General features: G+C 41.3%; 1 protein-coding gene and 1 long non-coding RNA gene across 9 annotated transcripts in view; one reads left to right on the forward strand and one right to left on the reverse strand.

The window, feature by feature from the left end:
• LOC117282704 overlaps positions 1-11883 on the reverse strand; it is an 82574-nt gene extending 70691 nt beyond the window's left edge. The window contains exon 1 of the long non-coding RNA XR_004513545.1: positions 11737-11883. This is a non-coding gene — a long non-coding RNA (uncharacterized LOC117282704). The remainder of the gene's footprint in view (positions 1-11736) is intronic.
• The window catches only part of LOC111869376 (optomotor-blind protein), a 276854-nt gene that overhangs the window by 31742 nt on the left and 220027 nt on the right, over positions 1-25085 (forward strand). For 3 of the 8 annotated variants that reach the window (XM_023860868.2, XM_023860869.2, XM_023860865.2), the window contains exon 1: positions 12975-14993. In XM_023860868.2, coding sequence (XP_023716636.1) covers positions 14338-14993 — 656 coding nt within the window. In that variant the 5' untranslated portion in view covers positions 12975-14337. Of the gene's footprint in view, positions 1-12668; positions 12684-12972; positions 14994-25085 lie in introns of those variants that run through there. The other 5 variants (XM_033753400.1, XM_023860866.2, XM_033753401.1 and 2 more) reach the window with 4 other exon arrangements.

The raw sequence follows: 25085 nt of genomic DNA on the forward strand, positions 1-25085 counted from the left end.
CCGAACACGACGCAGTCACGCGAAACAAGATGTCCTGACTAAGAATTATTGGGTTCTCGGAATTTTTCTATCGTTCGGTATTCCAGAAAATAGAAAAACGACGTTTTGGAAACTGGATCTGTTTCCGTTTTCAGGTGAGGGGGACGACACTTACTCAGCTGGGTCCCTTAGAAAGAGCTAAACTCAATCACTGGAAAACCCCTGTCAAAGTCAAAGTCAAAGTCACATTGAGACTGACTGTGAATCAGTAAGTCTTGGTGTCGAGCCCCATCTGGGGCTCATTACCAGATATTATTTATTACCGTTTGACAGTAACGGTCTTGTTTCTGTGGGGCGCCATCTCTGACGCGAGGACGGCTCTGTCTTTCGTATACTTGTATGTTGCTGGTCTTTGCCAGCGCAGTCTTTCTCGGTTCCGAGTCCCCTGTGACTCGAGACCATATTTTACTGTCTCAGATTTGAGACTTCAATTTTCGTCGCCTCCTATGACTCGCAGGGTCACCGTGGAGGTATTCGACACCGCCTTCATACGAAGTGGACAACCCCTGTCAGATTTACACAGCTATTTATTCACTTGAGACCAGTTTAATTCGGCGGGAGATAACAAGAAAATACACAATAAAGCTTGAGATAAAGCACTCACATTAGTGGAACTAGGATAGAATTTGTGCCATAAACCTATCCAACAAAAGCAAGTGCATGAGCACCAATACAAAGAAACAGAAAAAGTTAAGACATGTCCGTAGTATCTGCCACAAGCGCCATCTGTGGAGTAAATCATGAACACTCGAGACTGAGATTTTATGGAAACGAAAGAAGAATCTGTCACGTCATACAGATCTTCTCTGTGAGTTAGAAACCTCATTTCTGATGAGGAGGATCCAGATAGGAGAGATGTCCGAACTGGGTTGGCTGATTGGATTGGTTAAGCATGTCATGTGGGCCGATTCCTTGTATTTCCTGTACCTACTGTCACTTTCAGTTCCGAAAATCTTAACATCATCCCAGCGTACTCTGTGACCCTTTTCACGCATTCTCAAGTCTAGTAACCTGACGATTAGCGGTCGCCTAGGTGACTAGAGACAAGAAGAATAAGACAGAGAGTTGTGAAATATTTGTGTAATGTAAACTAAATGGAAGTGGCCCAGAACAGAGCCCAGTGCCACATGTAGGCTATGACGATTACTTCAGGACCCATTAAACGGTTGAGTGGAATTGCACTCGGTTGTTACTTCGGTTTCCCCTGCCAATTCTCATTCCAATGACTGCTCCACGCTCATCATGTGTCATCCGGGACTGGTACAATAGGCCAATTAGTGGCCGACGTACCAAGTGAACTCAGTCTCACCCCACCCCAAGAAACTATAAAAGAACTACACTGACAGAAAGGCAACACTGCTGCTTTAACATCCAATCTACTACTGCTTAGGAATTGGCTGGATAGGAAGTGTACTCTTTTGAAGTTCTTGTTCCAATTCGTTTTGAACTTACAGTTCACGGCTCTCGTTATATAGCCGCGGAACGGACATGGATCTGCAGTAAACACATATCACATGATCGCTATCTAACAAGTCTATTGGCCCCTCGGTCGGATCTACAGAAAACACAGCTTCCTCTATTGTTGAATGTTGGATCTTCTTTACAGAGGTGTTGCCTGGCAACGCATTGACCAAATCCGTTAAAATATGTTTGTATTCTGAAATGAAATTCTGGTCAGAAAAATTCATGGAAGGAGACCAATGGGAACTAGAACACGGGTAAGAAAGTGAAATTCAGCCATAAGCAAATAGTAATTAACTAGGCTAGAACAGAGAGTCCACTGCCGTGTGAAAGTTACTTATTTTAGGGCTCACTCAAAGAAGAGAATTTCTATGATATGCCACTTCCTGTGGAAACATGTTTACCACTTTATTAGTAAGTTGACGGTTAGGCCCTAAGTACAGGAGAGCTGGGCAGGCCTGTGGACCGTCACCCAGCTTGAAACGCGATGGTCGTTGGTTATTGATTTCATCGTGACGTCTTTCTACTGTCTGGTACATATTTTCCTGATGCATCTCTTCCTTTTTTTTTTTTAATATTTCCACCCCCTTGTGAGACGCGTCTTGTGTGAAGCCACCCTTGTGACTCATCCCTTTGCTACGTTTAGTCTCCCATATCGATTTTACTCGCGCGGTTACAACTTTGCCCCACTCGGCTTCCCGGCTGCTAGATTCGGCCTATTTGACGACTTGTAGGGGTGTTGTGTTTATTGCGAATTTATTTCGGAGTTGCACGGAAACAAATTGCATTATTAAAATTCTTCAGGTGTTCCACGTGTTTAGTATAGTTTCTTTCTTACAAGCCTGTTTCAACATCAACGCTAAACACATTATAAAGAGGCGCCTCTAATGACTGAAACTTTTTAGAATTTAATGTAATTTCCCTCGTTAATTACGTGTCTTTATTCACGGCTATTCTATTGATATCGTCTTCAGATTATCAAATGTTAGTCAGTAGACACTGGGTTTGGATTAATTATTGGATTTATTGAACATTTGCTGCTCGTAACTACACGATTAATACATGAAATTTGTTCATGAGCAAAGAAGAAACACTTTGTTTTTTTAAAACGTTCATTTTGAGATTAAATACAGTAAGGAAGGATGTTTAAATAGGCATAGAATTTGATCTATTTCAACATATTAGAAACTGTAAAATAATATATTTATAAAATGGAAGAAAAATCCCCTGTCGCAAGCTCAAGCATATGCAGTGTTCAGTGGCGGTTTCCTCGAGTTATCACCGTTTGTTTTGTGTCCCTTTTATAATCTCTTCAAAGTCCTGTTCAGTGCAGACAATGAACTACCAAAATGTGTTCAATAAGGGCAAGTCTTGTGACGTGTAAGGCGCGCTGTAATCTCGTCATGTGACCCGGAAATGTACGGTTCTGTATTTCGAATAACCTCCTCCTCGCGAGTTTCTCCGGAGCCCAAATCCGGTAGGTCCTTTGCCCTCCCTGATCATCCTACAAGTGCATCATTTTCACAAAAGTTTTTGTTAATTTAATCCTGATGCAAGATTAATTATTGTCCTCTTTTCCTCCCGTCATAATTCCTCCCTTTATTTCTGTGTTATCTGGCAGCGTAAACCCACTTCTCTGCACACGACAGTTATATTTCACGTCCCGGGAAGAATGCCACGTTACTAAGGTCACTGCGATGCATCTACGGAGAAGGCACAGCTTCCAAATGAAACAGAAGCGTTCCTTGTTGAACTTTATTGCAGGCTCAACTTAATTATATATTTTCCTTTTGTCTGCTCATGTAGGATATAAAGGACCGTCAAGATAACCCTGCTATAGGCCTCAGTCACGTATCTAACAGAACTGAATTTTCCACGGTACAGCAATTTTACTCGTGTAAGTCACTATTCTGACAATCGTCTAAGAGAAATTAATGGTCTAAATGCCAGGTGTTCTGCTAAATCATAGTTTCTGAACTCATTTCTTTGGTGGATAGTCAAACTGTGAGTATCTTACAGTTCTCACGGTTTATACCGCCATGGGGTACTCCATTCATTCATTCATTCATTCATTCATTCATTCCTTCATCAGTAATCTGTCAGACAGTCACCTGAAAATGGGAGTGGAACCAGTTTCATAAATCTCAGACAGGCCTACCTACCTACCTACCTCCTTACTTACCTACCTACCCACCGCCTTACCTACCTACCTACCTCCTTACTTACCTACCTACCCACCGCCTTACCTACCTACCTCCTTACCTACCTACCTGCCTACGTACCTACGTACCTACCTACGGCTCTACAGTCTGTGAGGACTTTGGTCGCTTTTTCAGTTTCTCAAGCTTATAGGCAGTCGTAGGACTCCTTGGACGGGAGATCAGCCCGTCACAAGGCCGCTACATACACACAGAATAAACGCAATCTGACATCCATGCCTCAAGTGGGATTTGAATCCACGACCCCAGCGTCCGAGCGGGTGAAGACGGTTCATGCCTTGGACCGTGCTGCCAAATAGGCCTATCAAACATACGCTGCTGCAGACAGGACGGAGAGCGGTGAAGCTCAACACACCGAACAAAGTCTTAGTGTGACATCTCGTCGGAACCGCAGATTTAAACTGCGCAGGGAGAAGAGGCTACTTTGGATTAAGAGGTTGAATATGATTATATTCTGATAAGGTCATGACAGGGCTTGGCGATGTGGGCTGAATTCATCTGGCTTTGGATTATCCAATTGCCGTCTAGTGTGACCAAAGTAACGAACGTTCGTGTTCTGTAAAAGTAGGGGAAAATTCTGGGGTACCAGAACTGCTTTTTGCATCTTGAGAAAGTCTCTGCTCCATACATTTTATTAGCCACATTGACTAAACACAACTCGGTTACAGGAAGTGTCATTTTATCAATAATAATAATAATAATAAACAACAAAAGACAAACTCCGTGGTTTGTAGTCTGCAAACGAACTATATCGACCAAGCGACCGCCGCTTGTCGGCGAAGTTAGTGGCAGCTTTTGCGGAAAGAGGGTGTCGCGTGGTCAGCGCAACGGCTCCCCAAAGCCTTTAATTTCGGTTTTCTAGACCGGAGCCACTATTTCCTTGAAATACGAGTAGCTTCTCAGTTATCCTCACGAGGCTGAGTGGAGCCCGTCCCAGACCCACTACTTCTCAGAAAATATGGTAGTGCCGGGAATCGAACCCGGAACCTCTGTATATGTAGGCAGGCACTCTGACCACTAGACCAAAGAGGCAATCTAATAATAATAATAATAATAATAATAATAATAATAATAACAGTAACAACAATAAAATTAATAATAACAACAACAACAATAACAACAAACATTAACTGTTATTATCCTTTTTCTCTTAGACCTTTCTTAAAGAATTGTCCCTTGCTTAATGTTAACACCGTCAAATGTTTGGGAGCTTGTGTTTGTCCTGAAAAAGACCTGTTATATGCTAACAACTGAACATGATACTGAAGCTTGTGGACGTTGTTCAATATTAATTTTGTTCGTGAATGAAGGAGGTGTCTTTGTAAAACCATGTCACATAGTTCCATGTAATAGGCCCTGTGTTCTGTAAACCCAACAAAGATGGTACATTTACATGGACAGTGTACTCAGTGTTTTTGACATAGAGGACAAATAAGCTTCCACGTGTGACTCCGTGTGGTACAGCGAGCTGCAAGTTTATTGAACTGCTCGGAAGTAAGAGACGTTTCAAATCGATACAGACTGGCTTCTGTGTTGAGCTAAGAGAATATAGATAGATAGATAGATAGATAGAGCTAGTCCTATTGGACCCAACTGAATAGGTTTTACCTGAGGATGGGGACAGATCCAGTCTCCGAAACGTTGTATTTTGCAAAATAAACAGGACGGTTTTTAGACAGAGACAATACGATGGATAATTTCCGAAAACATAATATTTGTACTTGTATTATTATTATTATTATTGTTCTCTTGCTCTGGATGAGTTAAAATTGCATACTTTACGTACTAGGAGACATCGCCTTGATGCGCTCTTTCTTATTCAAGTTATTTTGGCTCGAAATTCTGCCCTTCTGCTCTGGAAATTGTTGGTCTCCGAGTTCCTGCTCGGTATATCAGAGATTGTTAATTGTTCAATGTCTGCTCCTCATGTAAAAATTGTACCTTTGCTGGATGTGCAGAAGCTGCTAATGTCATATGCAGGAATGCTGACGAATTCGGAGCCAGGAAAGTTCTCCCCAAACGATTTTTAAATTAGCATAATTGTTAGTGTTATTATTTACATGTTCAATAGACAAAAATTAAACTGAATTATTATTATTATCCTCTCCGAAAATGTGTACTTTTCATTTTTCAATTAAATATTTATGCGTTTCACTTCTCAGTTCTCAATAACACTTAGATTTATGTTAATTAAATTATTATTATTATTATTATTATTATCATTTGTTTGTTTGTTTGTTTGTTTACTTGTCTGCATCATTGTGTTTTCCTCCAGTACTTGCCTGTAATTTGTCTCAGACTTTATGCTGTGGTTGTCCATAATGTAATTACTTGTATCTACACTGTCTTCTGTCTGTAATTGGCCTTGCGGCTGTTGACTCGGCACATAAATAATAAAAAATTGAATTGATTTTCTCGTATTAGTTTCTCTGGATAATTTTTGCCTGAATAGACACAGCTTAGTTTATTTGTTTTAAAAGAACAAAATCGGGGATATTTGCGAATGTAGCACTGAGCAGAATATTTGGAAGTGACAAGGAGAAGGAACCAAGTCACACAATGTGGAGCTGTATAAGTTACACTTCGCTGTAGATCTGAATACTATTAGGCTTACAAGATTAGGCCTGTGTTCTTGTACTCTAGAAGCACGAGAGAGATGAAAAATGTACATAAATTGTTTTTCGGAAAACATTAGAGGAAGAAATTATTTAGAAAATATTGAAGTGCATGTAAAGTGCAGATTAATGAAGTTAGAAAATCTCGTCTTCCATATCGTATTTCATGGGTCTGGGCTTAAACTCTAGGCCTCCTGCTCTCAGTACAAGAGTACAAGCTCTAAATACAAGAGCAGAACATGCAGAAGAACAGACGTTAGATTAACCCGGACACACGAGCCTATCATCTGTTACTACAGTAGCTGAGTTCTACAGAGTTACCCCATTCGTCCGATTGTGCACCCTTCGGAGGTTTCGCGTTCTGGGGGAAGCGTCATGCCACCCCTGCGGATAGGCCGCATAGTCTGCTATCTTATCAACACCTTCTGGCTTGTACTGATTACGGAACAACTACAAATATATCTAGAATGTACAATATAAGAATAATCAATTGTGGTATAAATAATAATATACACTTTATCAGATAAAATAGTTATTCTTTTCCATGGAGGATTCCTCCCGTCTAGAAAACCAGATCAACGTCCGTGGGGATCATTGCGCTGATCACGTGACAACCTCTCTATCCGCAAAAGTTGGCACTGACTTCGCCTACAAGCGGCGGTAGCTCGGTTGGTATAGTTCGCTTGCGGACTACAGGCCACGGAATTTGTTTTTCGTTTATCATTGAGGGTTCAACACGTAACAATTTTCTGACACAACCTTACGTGAAGTAGTTTTATTACAGACATAGCCGATAAGGCTATAAGAAGCCTTACTGAATTGTATTCTGCAGAACCTGAAAAGAATTGCTTATTTATGTTTCTAAATTGATGTAGTTATGGGGCAGCCTATTTCACTAACGGTAGAATAGCAATAAAGATATATTATGAAAGTTAATAAACTCACATCATTAACTCTCCTTACAGACTGTTGTTAGGATCTGCAGCGTTTAATTAATTTTAAAAGAGGACTAATGAAAGAAAAATGGCTTCCTATGCGTCCTAAACAGAAAAGAATTCGTCGTACTCATGTATGTATAAGTAGGCTGTATAAGCTTTATCGACAGTAATGCTGTATAGGCAACGCCTCTTAGAGGCAAAGTGAACATGGTGCCTCACTGACCACTCGTCCTCAGGCCATGCAGTGTGCGTCCTACGCAAAGCAGCTACCCTCCCCTTTACGTGCGTGCATGTCGAATATGATGTAGTTTATTTCCTTCTATTTTTCTATATATATATATTTGTAATTTTCACTTAATTATTATTTAAATGCTAGTGTGGTGGGACTAAGTCCCTTGTACTGCGGCCACTTCTGGCCTATTGTACCAGCCACAGATGATAGGTGAGGGTGATTGTGGAGCAATTGGTGGAATGAAGATTGGTATGGGAAACCGAAGTGCTCGGAGAAAACCTGCCCCAGCGCCACTTTATCCACCACAAATCCCACTTGACCAGACCCGGTATAGAACCTGGGCCGCCGCGGTGGGAAGCCAGCGACTAACCGCTTGAGCTATGGCGCGGCTTTTTACTTAATTAACTGGCTTGTAAAACTGTCAAATTTACAGTTGTAGGTAGGCTTCAATTTTCTCTTTATATAAATAGGCATAAACCATAATAGGAGAAGACACTCACAGTTCTGGATAAAAAATTCATAAGAAACAAAGATATTATTCTCAAATTAATAATATTTTAGGCCTAATGTAAGACTTCTGTCTTCAGAGAACGCTGAATAAGAAAGAAGTAGGTTCATCCGAAAGGTTGGTAAACATCAACCAAGTAATACGGCAATCTTCACTTTTAATGCCGTGAGATCTTCAAAGAGAGAAAATATCATGTTCAAAATTTGTAAATAGATTATCATTTCTGTGAATATATAGGCCTATGATCACGATAAAGTTTGTTCCAAAATGTGTATGTAAAGAGATCTTAATAGTCGTGTTACCTATGTGGGTGTAACAACGGTATTTAAGCCTATTATTATTACTATTATTATTAGAGGGGGTTGGTTTCCCCATGAACTTAGACCAGTTATTGGTCCATTGTGCGTCCCCCTTTAATTTCTACTGTCGCCATACCCTACCGGTACTGGTGCGTGCTATCAGCCCCGTTCAGCCAACGAGGTCGGCCGTCGGTACGTGATATTTCCCCCCTCTACCAGAGGTATTGGAAACTACTTGGGCGGGAAACTTGTTACCTAATTTTGCTCAGAAGTCTCCTAGAGACATGAGGATCTTTTACGTGCCGTAAATCTACAACACGAGACCCACGGCTTAAAGTCCCTCCCGGAGGACTTGTTCCCTGAATTTTCCAGCCCTTAAAAATTCCACGACCTCCGCCAGGTTTGAACCCGCGTACCTTGAGTCATGAGGTGGGAACGATACCCCTAGACTACGGAGGCCGCTTTACTTACTCCTAACAGGAAGGAACACAAGCATGACGAGTGGTAAGAATTCTGTCCTGTCCAAACACGTGAGCAGTGGCAGGATGAAACGATTAAGATATCATGAAAACATTCATAAGTGAACAAGTGCAATTTGAAATTCGATATTTTTATGTTACCTAGAGGCCTGCCTATACAAGTTGACATTAAAATAGGCCTAAAGCCTATTCCGCCTACTCTGTTTTGGCGGTTGGTAGAGTTCCCAAAATTCACATCGCAGCTTATGAAAGTGGCGCAGTAATGGCCGCGGTTGCGAAAGCGCCAAAATATGGGGGGGAGGCTACGAGTACATAGACGAATGTTTCGATGCAACGCTACAAGGTTTAATTAGGTTGCTCTGTTGCTTAGTGTCAGTTGTACAAAACTTAAGTAAGACTTGAATATCAACTGTTTTGCTAAATTTATGGGAAATAAATGCAATTGATAACCGATCATTTGAAAATGTGACCCAGTTCAAATATTTCGGAACGACAATAATAAATCGAAATTTCATCCACAAGGAAATTAAGAGGATGTTGTACTCGGGTATTGTATTCTATCATTCAGTCCAGAATCTTTTTTTCTTCTTGCCTGCCGTTTAAAAACGCAGACTTCAGAATATATAAAATTATAATTTTGCCCGTGGATCTGTATGGGTTTGAAGCTCGGTCTCTGCAATTAACAGAGGAACATAGACCGGGGGTGTTTGAGAACAGGGTGTTGAGGAGAATATTTGGACCGAAGAGAGATGAAGTGGCAGGAGGTTGGAGAAAACTGCATAATGAAGAGCTTCATAACTTGTACTCTTCTCCAAGTATATTTATATTGATCAAGTCAAGGAGGATTAGATGGGCAGGGCATGTAGCATGAATGGGGGAGTAGAGGAATGCATATAGGATATTGGTGGGAAAGCCACAAGGAAAGATACCATTAGGAAGACCAAGACGTAGGTGTGGACAGTAGTAAGGATCTTAGAGAGATAGGTTGGGGTGGTATGGATTGGATCGTTCTGGCTCAGGATACGGACCAGTGGAGGGCTCTTGTGAACACGGTAATGAACTTTCGGGTTCCATAAAATGTTGGGGAAACTCTTGAATGGCTGGCAACTGGCGGCTTCTCAAAAAGGGCTCAGCTCTATTTAGTTAGTTACAAGTACAACTGAATAAAACCAGAAAGCCTGGACTGGTGCTAAGGATACTGACCCTTATGTCTTTACGGAATAGGGAACACAATTGTGTAAACGTCACGTAGGCCCTACAACAACGGACTCCAAAACGTTACCAGTGATAGGCCTACTATCTAACATCGGATTTTCGTTAGAAAACAATTAAATCGTAGCATAACTAAATTTGTTGGCATGTTAATTTCTTCTATCAAAAATAACAATTGAATTAATATTCTATAGTTCCTAGTACCAAGCCTAAAATGTCAGTCATTGTAACAGGATCATTTAATATAAAAAAGATAAGAATCTTATTATAGGCCTAAGGCTAAAGCAATTTAAGTAATTTTAAAAGGATTTAAAATTAGCCTGTGTGCCCTTTGCTTGCTTTAGCTAATTTGGCTTCTGAGCATTAGTCATAACTGTCTCGCCTGTGCCTTTCACGTCCTTCCATTAATTCATCGTATGGTTTCTGTGAAGATGAGAGATTCATCTTCTCTCTACCTATGTATGGCTCTACAGCGCTTGTGGACTTCGCCTGCTTTTTCCATTTTCTTAATTTATACACAGACGGTAGGATTCCTCGGACGGGGGATGAGCCCGTCGCAAGGCCGCTACCTGCACACAGAGCAACACAAATACAGAATAAAAGCACACAGACATCCATACCTGGAGTGGGATTCGAACCCAGGATCCCAGCATTCGAGCAGGCTAAGACGGTTCATGACTTAGACCGCGAGGCCACTGTGACCGGCTTGAGGTTCGTCTTAGGCTATTAAAATGTTATCGTAATATATGAATCTGAAATTATTACAAAAGTACTATGTTGATTTCTCAGAATTACTGGGGGGTTTGGACTTCGTCCAGTAATTGTGAATATGTATTATACACCATCGTCAGAACTCTTCAGAACCTACTTGATTTCTCAGACAAATGCGAAGAGGCGGAAGCAAGCTTTGCCCACGTGATGTAGCCCTAACGTAGGTCTCTACAATCAAATCTTACAAACACAAATTCGATCCTGAATTTAGTACTTTCGTCAGTCAGTCTCCAAAAATGTAGGCTTCAGTTTTCTTTTCCTTGGTCTTTGACACTACAAACTTTCAGTAAGAAGTGGACGCTTGTGTCAATCCCCCCCCTAATGAATACTCACAATTTAGATCCTAAACCAGTAAAGATGTTACTCCTCTAAAGAGGCACATTAATTAAACTTGTATAATAATGTTGATATGAAGAGTACTATCTTCTGGGAAGTAAGGCCGTGTAGTCTGTTGAAAGTTAACCGACGTTTCGGAAAAACATATCGCCTCTATCTTCAAGGTCAAATAATCCGAGCAAGATATCAGAATTTTGCCACTTACTTTCACGCAGTTATCTTACTCGGCTTTTTCGACCCTGAAGATGGAGGCGATATGTTCTTCCGAAATGCCGGTTGACTTTCAACGGACTGCACGGCGTCATTTCCCTGAAGATAATACTCTTCACAAATATGACTGTGACATCTTCTGCTCCTACGTAATGTAGAGGCAACAAGGCTTGTCTTATGCAAACAGATTTCCAGTCTCACGAGACGATGTGACTGCCTGTCTGCGAGTCGTAACAAACAACAAATATGTACGGATCCACACGTTCAATGACATCACGAGAGCTATGTGGTATTCGATACTTGTCTGTTTCTATCCTCGAGGGTACAGATTATGAAGTGAGCACAGCATCTCTGTCCAAAGTGTTAAGGTGGCGTGGTATGACGTCATAGAATTAATATGGCTCCCACCTGGCCTACCTGTGTGTGTGCCGGCCCAACTTTGTCTTCGGTCTGTTGGAGACGATTCCACGGCCTCTTGCTTGTTCCTCGCGCTTGCTGTGAGCACCATTGCAGCACTGGTGGTTCAGAGAGTTGCCGCCAGTGTCGCTACCGGCGTCCCAGATGGGCGGGAGTACCGCAAGGGCAGTCTATGCGCTCTTCGGGGCCGACCGTTTCAATTACGGAAGCACCGCCCACTTTTCTTGCAGGGGAGAGGGTTCCTGCCCGGATGTGTTCGGCGCCAGCGCAAACATTAAATGAAAGGCGTGAAGTAAGGTCATTTCCCACTTCGAGTTATAATGATTAGAAATTATTCGCATGACAAGGAAAGGAAAAATGATACACGATGCTGGAGTAATTTCTTGGAAATAAATTAATTTTCTTTTGAGTCAAGCCATATATTACGTAACCGATGGAGTGAATTTGTCTTTATTCAGGCAAACGGACTATAACAAATTTCCACGGAAACAATTTACTTGGTAAAGATTTATGTTTTATTCCAAGTTGATGCCTGTACGTTCCATGTAAGTCAGGCTCCAGTGATTCTTTTGTTCATATATAATAAATAGATAGTAGTATCCAGACTCCTGCGCCCTATTGCCCTACCTTCGTTGTCACAAGAATCGATATGTGGCGAGGCGCGTGGGACGCCGTGGAGGGTTCATTGCTCGTCTTTCAGTTCACACTACATTTGCGCTCCACCCCTCTTATTTTTCACCTCTCCCCACTCCTAGAAAAACCCTCAGACTGGTCACCGCCTACGAACACTTCCCTCCCTTCTCCCCCCTATTTTTACCCGACGATTCTATCACCCCAAGCCGGCGCCTGAGGACGCCACCACGATAGGTTTTACTTATAATCCAGCACCCCTCTTCACCATCGGCAGTGTGGTCGTGTGGTTTTTGGAGGAGGGGAAATCCACCAAGGTAAGAAGGAATATTTTTTGGGCTATGTTTTTGGGTGGGGAAAAGGGTTAGTTTATTTTGTGGTTTTTGGGGCCGGTGATTCTGACACTTCTTGTCAGTCAGAGGGAGGGGCCACTCCCCACTCTTCGCCACTCCGTGCCACCTACTTGACGGGCTTCATGGGTGCAAATCTTGTCTCCTGGGAGAGAGAGGCAGGGTGTAAAGAAAGGCGTCGCGTGAGATAGCTTTAGGCTGACTGCGACAATATCACCGGACCATTGTTTCGAGAAGTAACGCACAAGAATGACGTTACAAAAATTTAATCCTATTTAGTACAAAGAATAATCGCTAGAGGCGTTGAAATTAGTGAAACGTGTTCCTGGTAGAAGGCTGATTAATACATATCTTTGCTCCGTGCGAAGAGAGAGTTCGTTTGTGCTGCGCGCGCTGTGCTGTAGACAATAGACCTACTCAGCGATCGCGTTAAAAGTGTGTGTGCCGTGGTTTGTGCACCAGTGGGGTGATCAACTTATTTCTGGATTATAAAAAGGCTGGAGCAGAGAAAGAAGGATTTTGAATAGCATGTTTAGTGTACTTTTGGACAAGGCGTAACATGTTTGTATGTGTTTCTATTTTTTTTTTTCATTATTACAATAATAGTCCATGTTTTTTAAGTGTCACCCACAATCATCCAAGGAAAAGTATAAGGTAAACAAAATATCACCAGCTACAGATACAAAAATATGTTCTTGAATAATTAATATTTAAGAAATAATTAAGAATTCCTCTTAATTAAAAAAAAACTGTACAGCCTGAAATCACTGTGCCCCCTCCGCAACATCTCATCACTTTGACAGTCTCCCTCCCCGCATCTTCACCTCCCCCTCTGAAAAACCGCAGGCACATCCTCCATCTCACGCCTCAACAGAACCCAGCCTTTAAAACTTACCCCTCCACTCCTCTTCGACAGTCCCCCTCCTTCCAGACGCGTCACACCATACCCACCACGTCTACCACTAGCATCACCACTAGAGTCGGTGTGAACCTGCACACGCCTTGCTATTGGTCCAACAAGTGACAGACTCGACCCAATCCGCGTGAGCCTGGCTCATTAACACGAAGGAGCGGGGAGGAGGGGATGGGCTCTGGGTGTTAAAGCCATCGGCTTGAGGCTCCGTATAGTTCCCTCACACCCGTGGAAGGGAGAGGAAGGTGGCAAAAGTGACGCTTTGCTGTTGTCGACGTCCCCTTAACGCCACCACCATCACCACTGTCACCACCCGCCGTCAGTTCTTGCACTGTGGGCAGCTTCTCAACACTGACGCAACTCTACGTGTTAACGCAGCGCGTTTGTTGTGTTCGCGAGAAACAAAAGGTGTGCAATTAGTTGTCTCGAGCAGTGGGGCTCAGTGTTTGTGTAGTGAGAAGACGCCAGCCGGAGAACTATGGACGCAGGAGTATTGAGACTTGTTTCTGTTGTGATTCTGTAGGTCCTGTGATGCCAGTAGACGCTACAAGCACGAACAATGATTCCATCTTCACGGAGTAAGGTCCGAGGAAGAGGAAGATTATCTGATGAGAATGATGGCCGTTGGAAGACTGTAGGCTCACACTACTTGCCGTTAAAACTGTGTTGCGGTGTGGACTCACACTGAGAGATCCATCAGCTTCCTCCATGAGATTCGAGCAGTCAGACGTCATCACGCCGCCATCTGCCACCTCTACGTCACGGACGTCAATTGCCGAGGCGTCTTCTACGATGGCCTACCATCCGTTCTTGCTTCAAAGACCAACAGACTTCAGTGTGAGTTCTTTGCTCACAGCTGCTGGAGGGGGTGGTGGAGGAGGGGGTGGCAATTCGACAACATCCGGGGGCGGCAGCACCAGCCCCACAGGAGGCACCACAACCCCTTCTGGGGACCCGACAGCAGCTGTCGCCGCGGCGCATCACCAGTACTTCCCCGCGGCAGCTCTTGCAGCTGCGGCCGCTGCGTCGTTCGGCGCCGCTGCCGCAGGCCCTGGGGGTTGTTACCCTGGCACACTGATTCCAAAGTTGCCACATCATCCTCCACATCATCCACCGCCCCCACCACCCCATCATCACCCTGGTTTGCCACCCGGACATCCGTACACGACGGCAGAGGACGTGGTGCTGGCAGCGGCGGCCGCAGCTGCGGCCCACCATCACCATCCCGCCATGCGGCCTCTGAGGGCCATTCAGCCTGAAGACGACGGCGTGGTGGACGATCCCAAGGTCACTCTGGAAGGAAAGGACCTGTGGGAGAAGTTCCACAAGCTGGGCACTGAGATGGTCATTACGAAGTCAGGGAGGTAAGACCGACATTTTGTTCTTTACGATCTGACAAGATCGGCAGTAGATACGGAATAGTGTATCGGGCGTCCGAACTGTGTGTCAGCTGTCGCGAGGCCTTTGACGGAATTTAGCCCACAGATCAGAGGGCGCTGTTTTCAAGCGGTAGGCTTAATTATTGTAAAGGAACAACAACACTGACAGACTCTACAAAGATTGAGACACGTCTGCCAACACGATATTTTATTCCGCACAAAACTAAAAACACTTTTCACTCGATCCCACCAGCTAAGACTTTATCTTGACCGGAAAATAATTAGATTTTAAATGGCTCTGAAGTTAGTGTATAATAACACAAAATTACTCGCGTTTTTGGACTTTTTCCATCATCCGGTATTGTAGAAGATAGAAACACGACCTTTCGGAAACTTATTATGTTTCCATCCTCAGGACCTTACCTGAGGACGAAAAAAAATTCAGTTTCCGAAACGTCGTATTTTCTATTCTCTAGAATACCGGGCGATTGAAAAAGTAAAAACGACAGTAATTCTAGAAAATAATTGTTATGGAGATTATCAAGTCCACATTTTGGATCCATTATAAATTTAAGAATTTTATTCCGACGTACTGCCAAATTATGTGACTTTGCCTACGCCGTTTGATTACCGTGTAACAGTAAACTGCATTTGCGTATGCGCTTAGGCCTAAGGTCATGTAGTAGTATGATCTGCCTTACCCTGACATCACATTTTGTATCTTCATTCAGTGAAAGTTGTGCATGCAGAAACACAGAAGAAATTAATAGCTACTAGTGATAAGTAGCGCTCGCAGGAGGCTACTTGTCTGCAAAAACTATCAGAGATCGCAACCTTGCCCGAAGCGGTAAGAATCAGCCCGGAAGGCCATGCGGCAGATCATGAATTGACTATGTTTACGCAACATTTATTCGTTTTTTTCCCGAAATCTATTTCAGACTCGGGGCCCATAGCTCTTTACACAGTGCAGTAGGTTTTGGGTAGAGAATTCTCTTCATGTTCCAAGCCGCAGAAAGTTTAGACGTGAAATATTTTGGTAGGCTGTCAGAGGAGACTTCAGCTTCGTGTCCTCATGAAGGCAGCAGCTCGTTGCGTTGCGGTGACAGCCTCGGTAGTACCAAACCGTGTTGTCTATCGACGGTAAAATTTACAGTTTCGTTAAACGCGTGCTGATACGTCGAGTCTATCGACGAAATAATAAACTACAGCATAAGTGTCCATTGTTTTCCCTGCTAAGTTGTGAGTATCTCCTTATTTTGAAGTAAGGGTCATTTAAAAATATTTATACAGTTATTATTATTATTATGGCTCTACAGACCTTTGTTGGGCCTTGGTCTCTTTTTAAATTTTTGATCACAAACACAGTCGGTAGGACTCCTCGGACGGGGGATCAACCTGTCGTAAGACCGCTACCTACACAGAGAACAACACAAACACAGAATAAACACATACAGACATCCATGTCTTGAGTGCGATTCGAACCAACAATCCCAGCTTTCGAGTGAACGAAGTCAGTTCATGCCTTAGATCGCACGGCCACTGTGATCGGCATTTATACAGCTAAGAGTAGTTTATTGTCGTAGGTGTGTTATATTATATATTTTTTTCAATTACGGCCTAGACGTTCATACGTGTAGAGACCATTTTTTTAACTGCTGTAATGTCATGTTAGGTCCTAAGTTATTTCGTTTCCATGAGGCTTATAAGCTCAATATTTTTTTAAAGTTTTTAATAAAACGCAAATAATGCAACAAATTTTGTCGTTTATTCGTGGAGGTTCATTTGAATTATGACTGATATCGTAACGTAACATAACGTACAAATAAGTACGCGTGTAATAAGCACAGTGTCGGTAAGTGTACAGACCAGTGGCCTGAGTGTGGTGGCGCGTTGCAGCTGTTTCAGTCGCTTTGCTGTAGCCTACACCGGCAGCTTAACAAGGTTCTTACGTGGGCTCCGCATGTGAATTCACATAATGAATTACGCGAGTGTTGAGCACGTGCTGTTGCTACCGACGCAAATATTGTCAGGATTTTGTAGGCCTCTGAGCAGAAGGATATTTCCAGCCAGGATATCGCTAGCAACGTTTTAAAACGAATAACAGGTCTAGGACCTTCCGGTCTTGAAAGAGGTGAGGACCTGGGTTAATCTTCATAATTGAGGGATTATTCTGACCGGATTTTCCATCGACAGAAATGTCCTCCAGGGAAATAAATAAAAGATCGAAGGAGTCCGAGTTATTGATCTACCTTGGTCACTTAACGATGTTTTATCAACTACATAAGTTAAGATAAAATAGGTCTGCACTTGAAGTGAAGGTGTTTCTGAAAGATGAGATCCGATGGATGTTAAAGGTAGTAGTCGTGGCCTATTTTAGGCTACTAATCAAGCGCTTGTCTTGAGGCACCGGGCTCCGGATTGACATGCGATTCCGGTCTACTCGAATTCGAAGTGGGAGCGCCAGTCCCTAGGCCTGCAGGTCTGACGAGAAGTTCAGTCGGGTCCGTTTTTGTAGCACGGCACAGAACATTTTTCTTCTCTGTAGCTTGGTTTCAGAACTGTGGCGTGTTCACACCAGAATCTACTAATACTTTATTTTGTTACCCCTTTCCATGTTATACACTTATACATATATACATAGCTTAACATTAACCCTTGGGACATGAATTTATTCAGTGATTGAGACCAGTGAACTGACGCCCTCTCTGTGTAGTTAAAATTAAAATTTCGTGGCTTGTGTGCAACAGAAAGTTACTGTTAATATGGAAATATTCGAACATAAGTTGTCTGAATAAGGAAGTGTCATGTAGGTGTTAGTCTATAGAGTATTTTTCTTATTATGGTTGAACAAGGGAACTATTTCCAGAGCTATTTTTCAAGTACTATCAAGAAACAATAGTAACACTAAAAAACTTTCGGGGATCTTAGTTCTTCGAGTGGGAAATAAAATTTGCTTCATCAATGTTAAGGAAGTCAACATTGAACATTTAATATAACTTAAAGTTTGTAGGTCCGTGAACATTATGACAGCCTGTTGACTAAATTGATTTTGACACAGTTAAAATGCCTCACAACACCACCTTTCTGTGTACGTTAGGCTATATTTGCGTTATGCCTTTCGTATGATATATAGGTATACTCAGATAATTAAAAAAAAACAGAATACTTAAGTTTATTGTAAATAAATTGTTAGATTTATTTCCGAACGGACGATCGTCTAAGTGCATGACCACAAATGAGTATATATTAAAATAGGCCTAATACAGAACGAACAGATAGAGATTTGTCACTTTTATAGACGAAATAGAGTTTAATGCTAAAAAATCGAAATATTTAATTAATTCTATAAATTTGGGTTCAACAATTTCATCATACGCATATGCTTAAGGGTTTAGGCCTAATATAATATTAGTTTAATAATACTAAAATTAGGCCTATGTAAATTAAAGAGTTTAACATGTATTTGCAAATTTCTTTATAAAGAAACGGCAATATAAGTATTTCTCCTCGTTGTAAAATTTCTATCGTATAATTCAGTTGATATTTTGGGCGTTATTGATTTCGTTTATAGCCTCGTTATGATTCTAACATACTCTTCAGAATTCCATATTAATTCTGAATCGAGAGCTTAGCTGTATCTTGGCTGTATCAGCCTAAGGGTGCTAGAATTTGTAAGTCTTTTCCAATTTGTTCTCATCAGAGGAACTTTATGAAGTGCAGATCCACAGACGGTATGTTCAGACATATGTTAAGCAAGATATTCCAATTTCTCCATCCTAACATTTCGTCGAGAAGAATGGGTACGGTTTATGGTTTTATTAATTTATTTCGGTTTTCAAAGGAATAGATTTAACCTTGAAATACTGGCCTAATCAATGAAATGTAAACATGTTTTCAGTTTATTGCAGAAGTCTGTTATAATGAATTTAGTTGTAACCGGAATATTTTAATTTCTTAAAGAGAGTTTATGCTTCATGGATTTGAAGGCGAAACGGGGTGCGAGAAAATTAGTAAGGTTTTCTGGAAGTGCAGATACAAACAAGCGAAAATAGAATTTTACGTTAAATACACTTGAACAAAATCCATTCCGTCCCACTACGAAAAGTAGGGTCTAATGGACTTTTTCACACTTCATTTAACAGCCATTATGTCGTTGTTTATTTAACAATGCTCTCTCAAATCTGTTGGCTACAAGGCATAGAATGGTGAATGATATTTCTGAGAAGACCAAGAGATACTGTGTTCACGGTAGCCGAGGCTCCCCCCGTGGACTGAACGCCAGGCATTGCAGACATCCTGTAGCCTCTTCCACCCTGAATAAAACACAGTGAAATTTTTACAGAGCAAATATTCATATACGAAATTACTTCTCAATGTTCTTGCATGAAATCATGGAAATGACGGACCACTGCGAAAGATTTGTCCAATTTGGTTCCATGATTTTAGAGGTGTGAATATAGGATAAAACCATCCCTGTAACAGTCCTTGGAGGCCCATAGGGTTGTGAAACGTCGAGGCTTCCACATTTTCTCTAGATAATCGGCTCACAGATGGCGGTAAGGTTATCAGGCTTGTACGCAGGCCATCCTTCACCCTTTACGCTTCAGGAAGATTCCTGGTATTCATTTCTGTTAGAGGCTCAGTCGACTCCAGCGCCGTAGCGCGGCTGGAAGGATTAGGTCAATTGAAAATTCCATTGAACTCATAGAGGATCGAACACGTGATCTTGGGTTTGTAGCATAGTGCTTCAGCCAACTACGCTACCACGTAACCCTGTGTAGATACCTGTGTTACATCTAAAATGCATTATAAGTAAGACCTTACGAAATTAGAATGTTATAAAACTGTAAATTAACTTCATAGTTGAGAGGCAAACAGAAATGCTCGCTTCGAATGGATATGATAAGATTCGATTCTAAGTGCCGTCAGTAAGTTAGAACAGCTGAAAATATCACAGAAACTGTAGCTTATCAGTTTGGAAGTTTGGAAGTAAAATTATGCTTGTTTATTTGTGAAAACGTCTTACAGAAATGCAAGTAGACGTGGGCCTACCTAACGAGTAGGTTCCTTGTACTGGGATAAACTATGTATATTAATTTTAATTAAATAATTATATTTACAGGAGCATTGTAATAAATGTGGGCTCCAGTAATCAGCACACCCATATAAATTGAACAGTTTGACAATGACCCAAAAGGGTCGAAACATGTTATGGCATCTTGTTTACATATTAGTCCTAAGTTAATAGAATTTTCTCCATTGTCTGAGTAGACTTGCTTGATAAGTTGATCACTTTGCCTGAGACAATAACAGCAAACAAGAAAATTACTAATAATTATATAAATCTGCTTTTAGTTATAAAAGACGATTTAGAGAACCATAAATAACAGCCCCAACTGCAGCGTAACCTGGCCATGTTGGCCACATGTGATTCTAAGCAAACATGGCCTACTTAACATGTAGTCAACTTTCTGAAGATAGTGTTACAATTTCCCAATCTTAGTGGACTACATGCACGTAGCAGGTGGCTCCGTAATCTCACTGTTCATTGCGCGATATTACTGGAACAAAATTCAGAGCGAGGACATTGACTGATTCGTTGTCTCTTTGTACTACGTCTGCTTGCTTTCGCTGTTGGATTTCTCTTCCCAAGTCTTCAGAATCCACGAAACAGTTCAGATACTGCATAATTACTGAGTTTTTGGTCTATTTCAATCGTCCCGTATTCTAGAAAATATAAAACACGACGTTTCGGGAACTGTATCTGTTGCCGTCCTCAGGTGAGGATGGAGACACCTGGACACAATGATAGAAATTAGCTTTTTCTAAGGGACCAAACTGAGTAGGTGTCTTCACTCACTCACCTGAGGAAGGACAGTTTCAGTTTCCGAAACGTCGTGTTTTCTATTTTGTAGAATACTGGACGATGAAAAATGTCCAAAAAGCCAGTAATTCTGTGTGTTATACACCATCGTCAGAACCGCTTAGTTCAGCTACTATTCACTGGCTAACTTCTTTATATATATGAAGTCTAAAACTTCCTTTCATGCTCAGCGTTTAGCTCTGTGACTTTTTGTTTCTATCTCATGGCACGATTTTATTCATTAATCTAACATACTGTACGGGTCACGGGAGAAAGACCGGCGTGTAATGACCACAGATACAGGGGTGGAAGTAAGCCGTTGGATTGGTCGTTGCCTGGAAAGCCCAGAAATTTCTAGCTCTTTAGAGACAACCTGGACCTAACTATTTGTATTTATCTCGAGCAGAGCGAATATACAGAAGATAAGTCACTTCTTGGGCGTTCAAAATATTGCTACCAAATCATGAATACAAGCGGAGGCTAACAGGGTCTACTTAATTGGCTGTAAGAATTACATCGTTTATCAGTCGGAAATAGAGAACAGAAGTGCAGTTACTATGTACGTACAAAGATCAGATGGATGAGGATTCCATTTGTACAGATTGGTACAAATATTAGCCATTCTTTTCTGTGGCTAACGCTAGAAGTTTAAAATGTGTACAGATCCACAAGAAACTGGACAAGGTACAGTTTAAGTGGCGAAGTTAAAAAGAATTGGTTATGTTTAACTTAGTACATTTTCACCGGTTCTGTATGTCCGATAGGCCGTGGGTATGCGTTGCGTTGACCACGCGACACACGCTATCCGCTAAAGTTGGCACTAACTTCGTCGACAAGCGGCGGTCGCTCGGTCGGTATAGTTCGCTTGAGTACTACAGGCCACGGAGTATGCCCGATAGCCCAGGTACAAGGTCAAATTCAGACTTTTCACTGTGCTAGGATCTGTATTCGTGTGCAGCCCGTTGCAACTGTGTAAAATAACAATAAATTAGAACATGAACTATTCAATGCTGTAGATTTCAGAAGGCCTGTTGGCACGGAATTCACAAATTACATTGAATTTACGTAATATTAAGAAGATAGTTAGCCTGTTCTGAAAGAACGTAGGCCTGTGTAAATCGAATAGATTTTTAAGGAATGAAAACTCTTACTGCCAAGAGAGAGAGATCTTATTTTAATTGATATTGTCATTTCCTAACGGCATATATTGCTTTGATGGTCGCACAAGAATTTTCAGAGCTGTAAGTTCAGAACTTATTAAATTGTTACGTAAGCAAATCAGAATGCAAAAGAATTTATGAACTCCTACACAGAATAGTAATATTATACCTGATGAGAAATACCATTTGCTCCGGTAAGTAATTACACTCTACTGCAATTAGATTCTAGCCCTCGGTCCTTAATGAAAGGCTGGAGGAGATGTCTTCTAACATAATTTCCTGTGACAAGAAGAATTTTAGTAATTTAATGCCCAGAGTTAATTTTGTATTTGGTTTAAAATTTTTAAATAGATCTGATTTTCAAAATTATAGACGTTGATGCAGGTCGTACCGAAGTCAGAAACTCAACGATTGGTGCATTTTATCTTATTTATAAGGTCTGTATTTGGGATATTGCACTATTGAGGCCTAACCCCAGCCATTCAGCCTTTTGTTATTAAAGTTACCTACTTCACCCCCATAACAAGGGTGACAGAGTGACGAATTATACTCAAAATAATTTAGTGTTTACAAAAGAAAAAAAGCACAAAATTATCTTAGTTGTTGGTTCTCAACTATATTTTGTATATTCAAAGTAATATCTTAAAAAAAATGTTTTCGGATATGGTTTCGGACTGTATCAACGTCTTCGCAGTAATAAGTGATGTCATTATTATTATTATTATTATTATTATTAATTTACCGGCGCTACCAGATTTTCTGAGAAATAGTGGGTCTGGAACGGGTCCACTCAGCTCGTGAGGATAATTGAGGAGATATTTGAAGGAAATAGCGGCTCCGGTCTAGAAAACCGAGATTAACTGCCGTGGGGAGTCGTTACGCTGACCACGCGACTCCCCATATACGCTAAGTTAGCACTAACTTCGCCGACAAGCCGCTGTCGCTCGGTCGGTAGAGTTCGTTTGCGGACTACAGGCCACGGAGTTTGTTTTAGTTTTGTTTAATAATAATAAGCCCTCTTATTTTTGCACAAAGTGAGCAAATCTTATGTCAGTATGGCCCCCATCACATAGGCTACTTCTATGTAGGAACAGCCTTACATTCAGTAAGACAATGAGTAGAATACATTTATGAAATTTCTTTCTCTAGGCATATGAGACAGATATGAGCTTCCGCTTCTCTGGCTCCCTGCTCAAACCACAAGGAACCGTGCCTCTAGTCGAGAAAGCTATTAGCGGGCTATGATCTCATATTAATTGTTACTTTGCTTCATTTCTTAGCAACTTCCATTAATTTATGATTTCTGCGCTTCTACATGAATAACACCTTCCTTCTTGGTAGACTTGAAAGGATTCTGACGATGGTGTGTGCTGTATTTCTTTTGGCTTATTTTGGACTTCATCCATCGTCTGGTATGTAAAAGACAAAAGACCACGACGTTTCGGAGACTGGATCCAGTCTCCGAAATGTCGTGGTCTTTTGTCTGTTACATACCAGACGATGGATGAAGTCCAAAATAAGCCAAAAGAAGTACCTTCCTTCTTCCTTTGCTCTTCATAACGGAGTAGGTTAAGGTGGCGGCTCTACATCTCTGCGCCAATATAATTTGAACCCGTTGCCTTCATTTACTTCAGAGGGTTTATATTTGTGACATGGAAAATCGGAGGTAAAAGTTCAGTGTATACGGCCTGCGTCCGGTGCTGGTACTCTCTCTTGTCTACGGTGTTGTCTTCAGTTAGCTAAGGTCAATAGCTACCAGGCTTCTACTAGGCATATGGGCTTATGTTTATTGTATATATATATGAATTATGTCAACCGTCAACGCAATAAATATACTCAAGTTTAATATTCGATCTTTATTGCTGCTACATGTTTCGGTCGTATAAGACTATCATCAGGCAGTTGTACACAGGAACACGTATAGTCACTGAAAAACTGATATGGATCCATATCAATACAACGCAACACGACAGAAAACTTTTGCCTCAACTTTGTGTTATAGTTAAAGTAGCAAATACATAAATAAGATAAAAGATAAATATAAAAGTATACCATNTTCTGTTTGTATTTGTGCTGTCTCTGTAACTGGCCATTGGCTGTTGAGATCAGCGCGTAAATAAATAACGAACTGAGGTGTATTATAGGTTATGCCTACTGCATTTCTGCGGAAATGAAAGAGCTGATAAATCTAGGTATATTAATGTACTTTCTTAGAACAATCATAGTAAGACAAATCACATGGTTTGGAAAACTGGCGTTTATTTCTAACTGACTCTGTGAAAGTAGTCCGAATGTAATTCCTCATGTATTATTTCCATAACATATTCTTTACTCATAAAGTTACACTTTCCTAATAACAACAAATACCACAAAGTCTCGTATTGATACTCCGTGGTTTTAGTCCTCAAGCGAACTATACCGACCGAGCGAGCCCCACTTATCGGAGAAGTTAGTGCCAACTTTAGCGGATAGAGGGTGTTGCGTGGTCAGCGCAACGAATCACCACGGCAGTTAATTTCGGTTTTCTAAGTCTAGAGGCATATATATCGGAAGTTTCTTAGCCAATGTTTCACACTCAGGAATATAACTGAATTTCTGAAATTGTGAATAATTTATTTTGCTTCTAAATGTACTTATTCTTTTCTTTCAGCAAACAATACAATCTTGAAAGAATTAAGACATGTTTCGATGTATGAAATTCACGAATCATCACTTCCTATTTTAGAATCGTGGACAAGTAAGAATGGTGGAGTGTTTTGTAGTGATATCGGAAATATTTGCCTTTAGTTCTCTGTTGACCTCACAGGTCAGAAGAAAATGAAATAGCAGCAGCGATGAGGTACCTTACATATGTTCTTTGGGTGTAATGAGGTTGGTACGCCTATTCAAATCGCATAGGCCTAAGCTACCGACAGTGGACATGAAAGTTTAAATATGTTTTGCACGTTCGTTTCCATAGCGACATGTCTTAGAGAATGACAACAGTAAGGTTTGTCATATTTCAGGATAAGGATATTAACTGTTTATTTACGGATACTGGACTCGAGAACTGCT

The sequence above is a fragment of the Cryptotermes secundus genome, unplaced genomic scaffold, assembly GCF_002891405.2.
Source record: "Cryptotermes secundus unplaced genomic scaffold, Csec_1.0 scaffold584, whole genome shotgun sequence".
NCBI lineage: Eukaryota > Metazoa > Arthropoda > Insecta > Blattodea > Kalotermitidae > Cryptotermes > Cryptotermes secundus.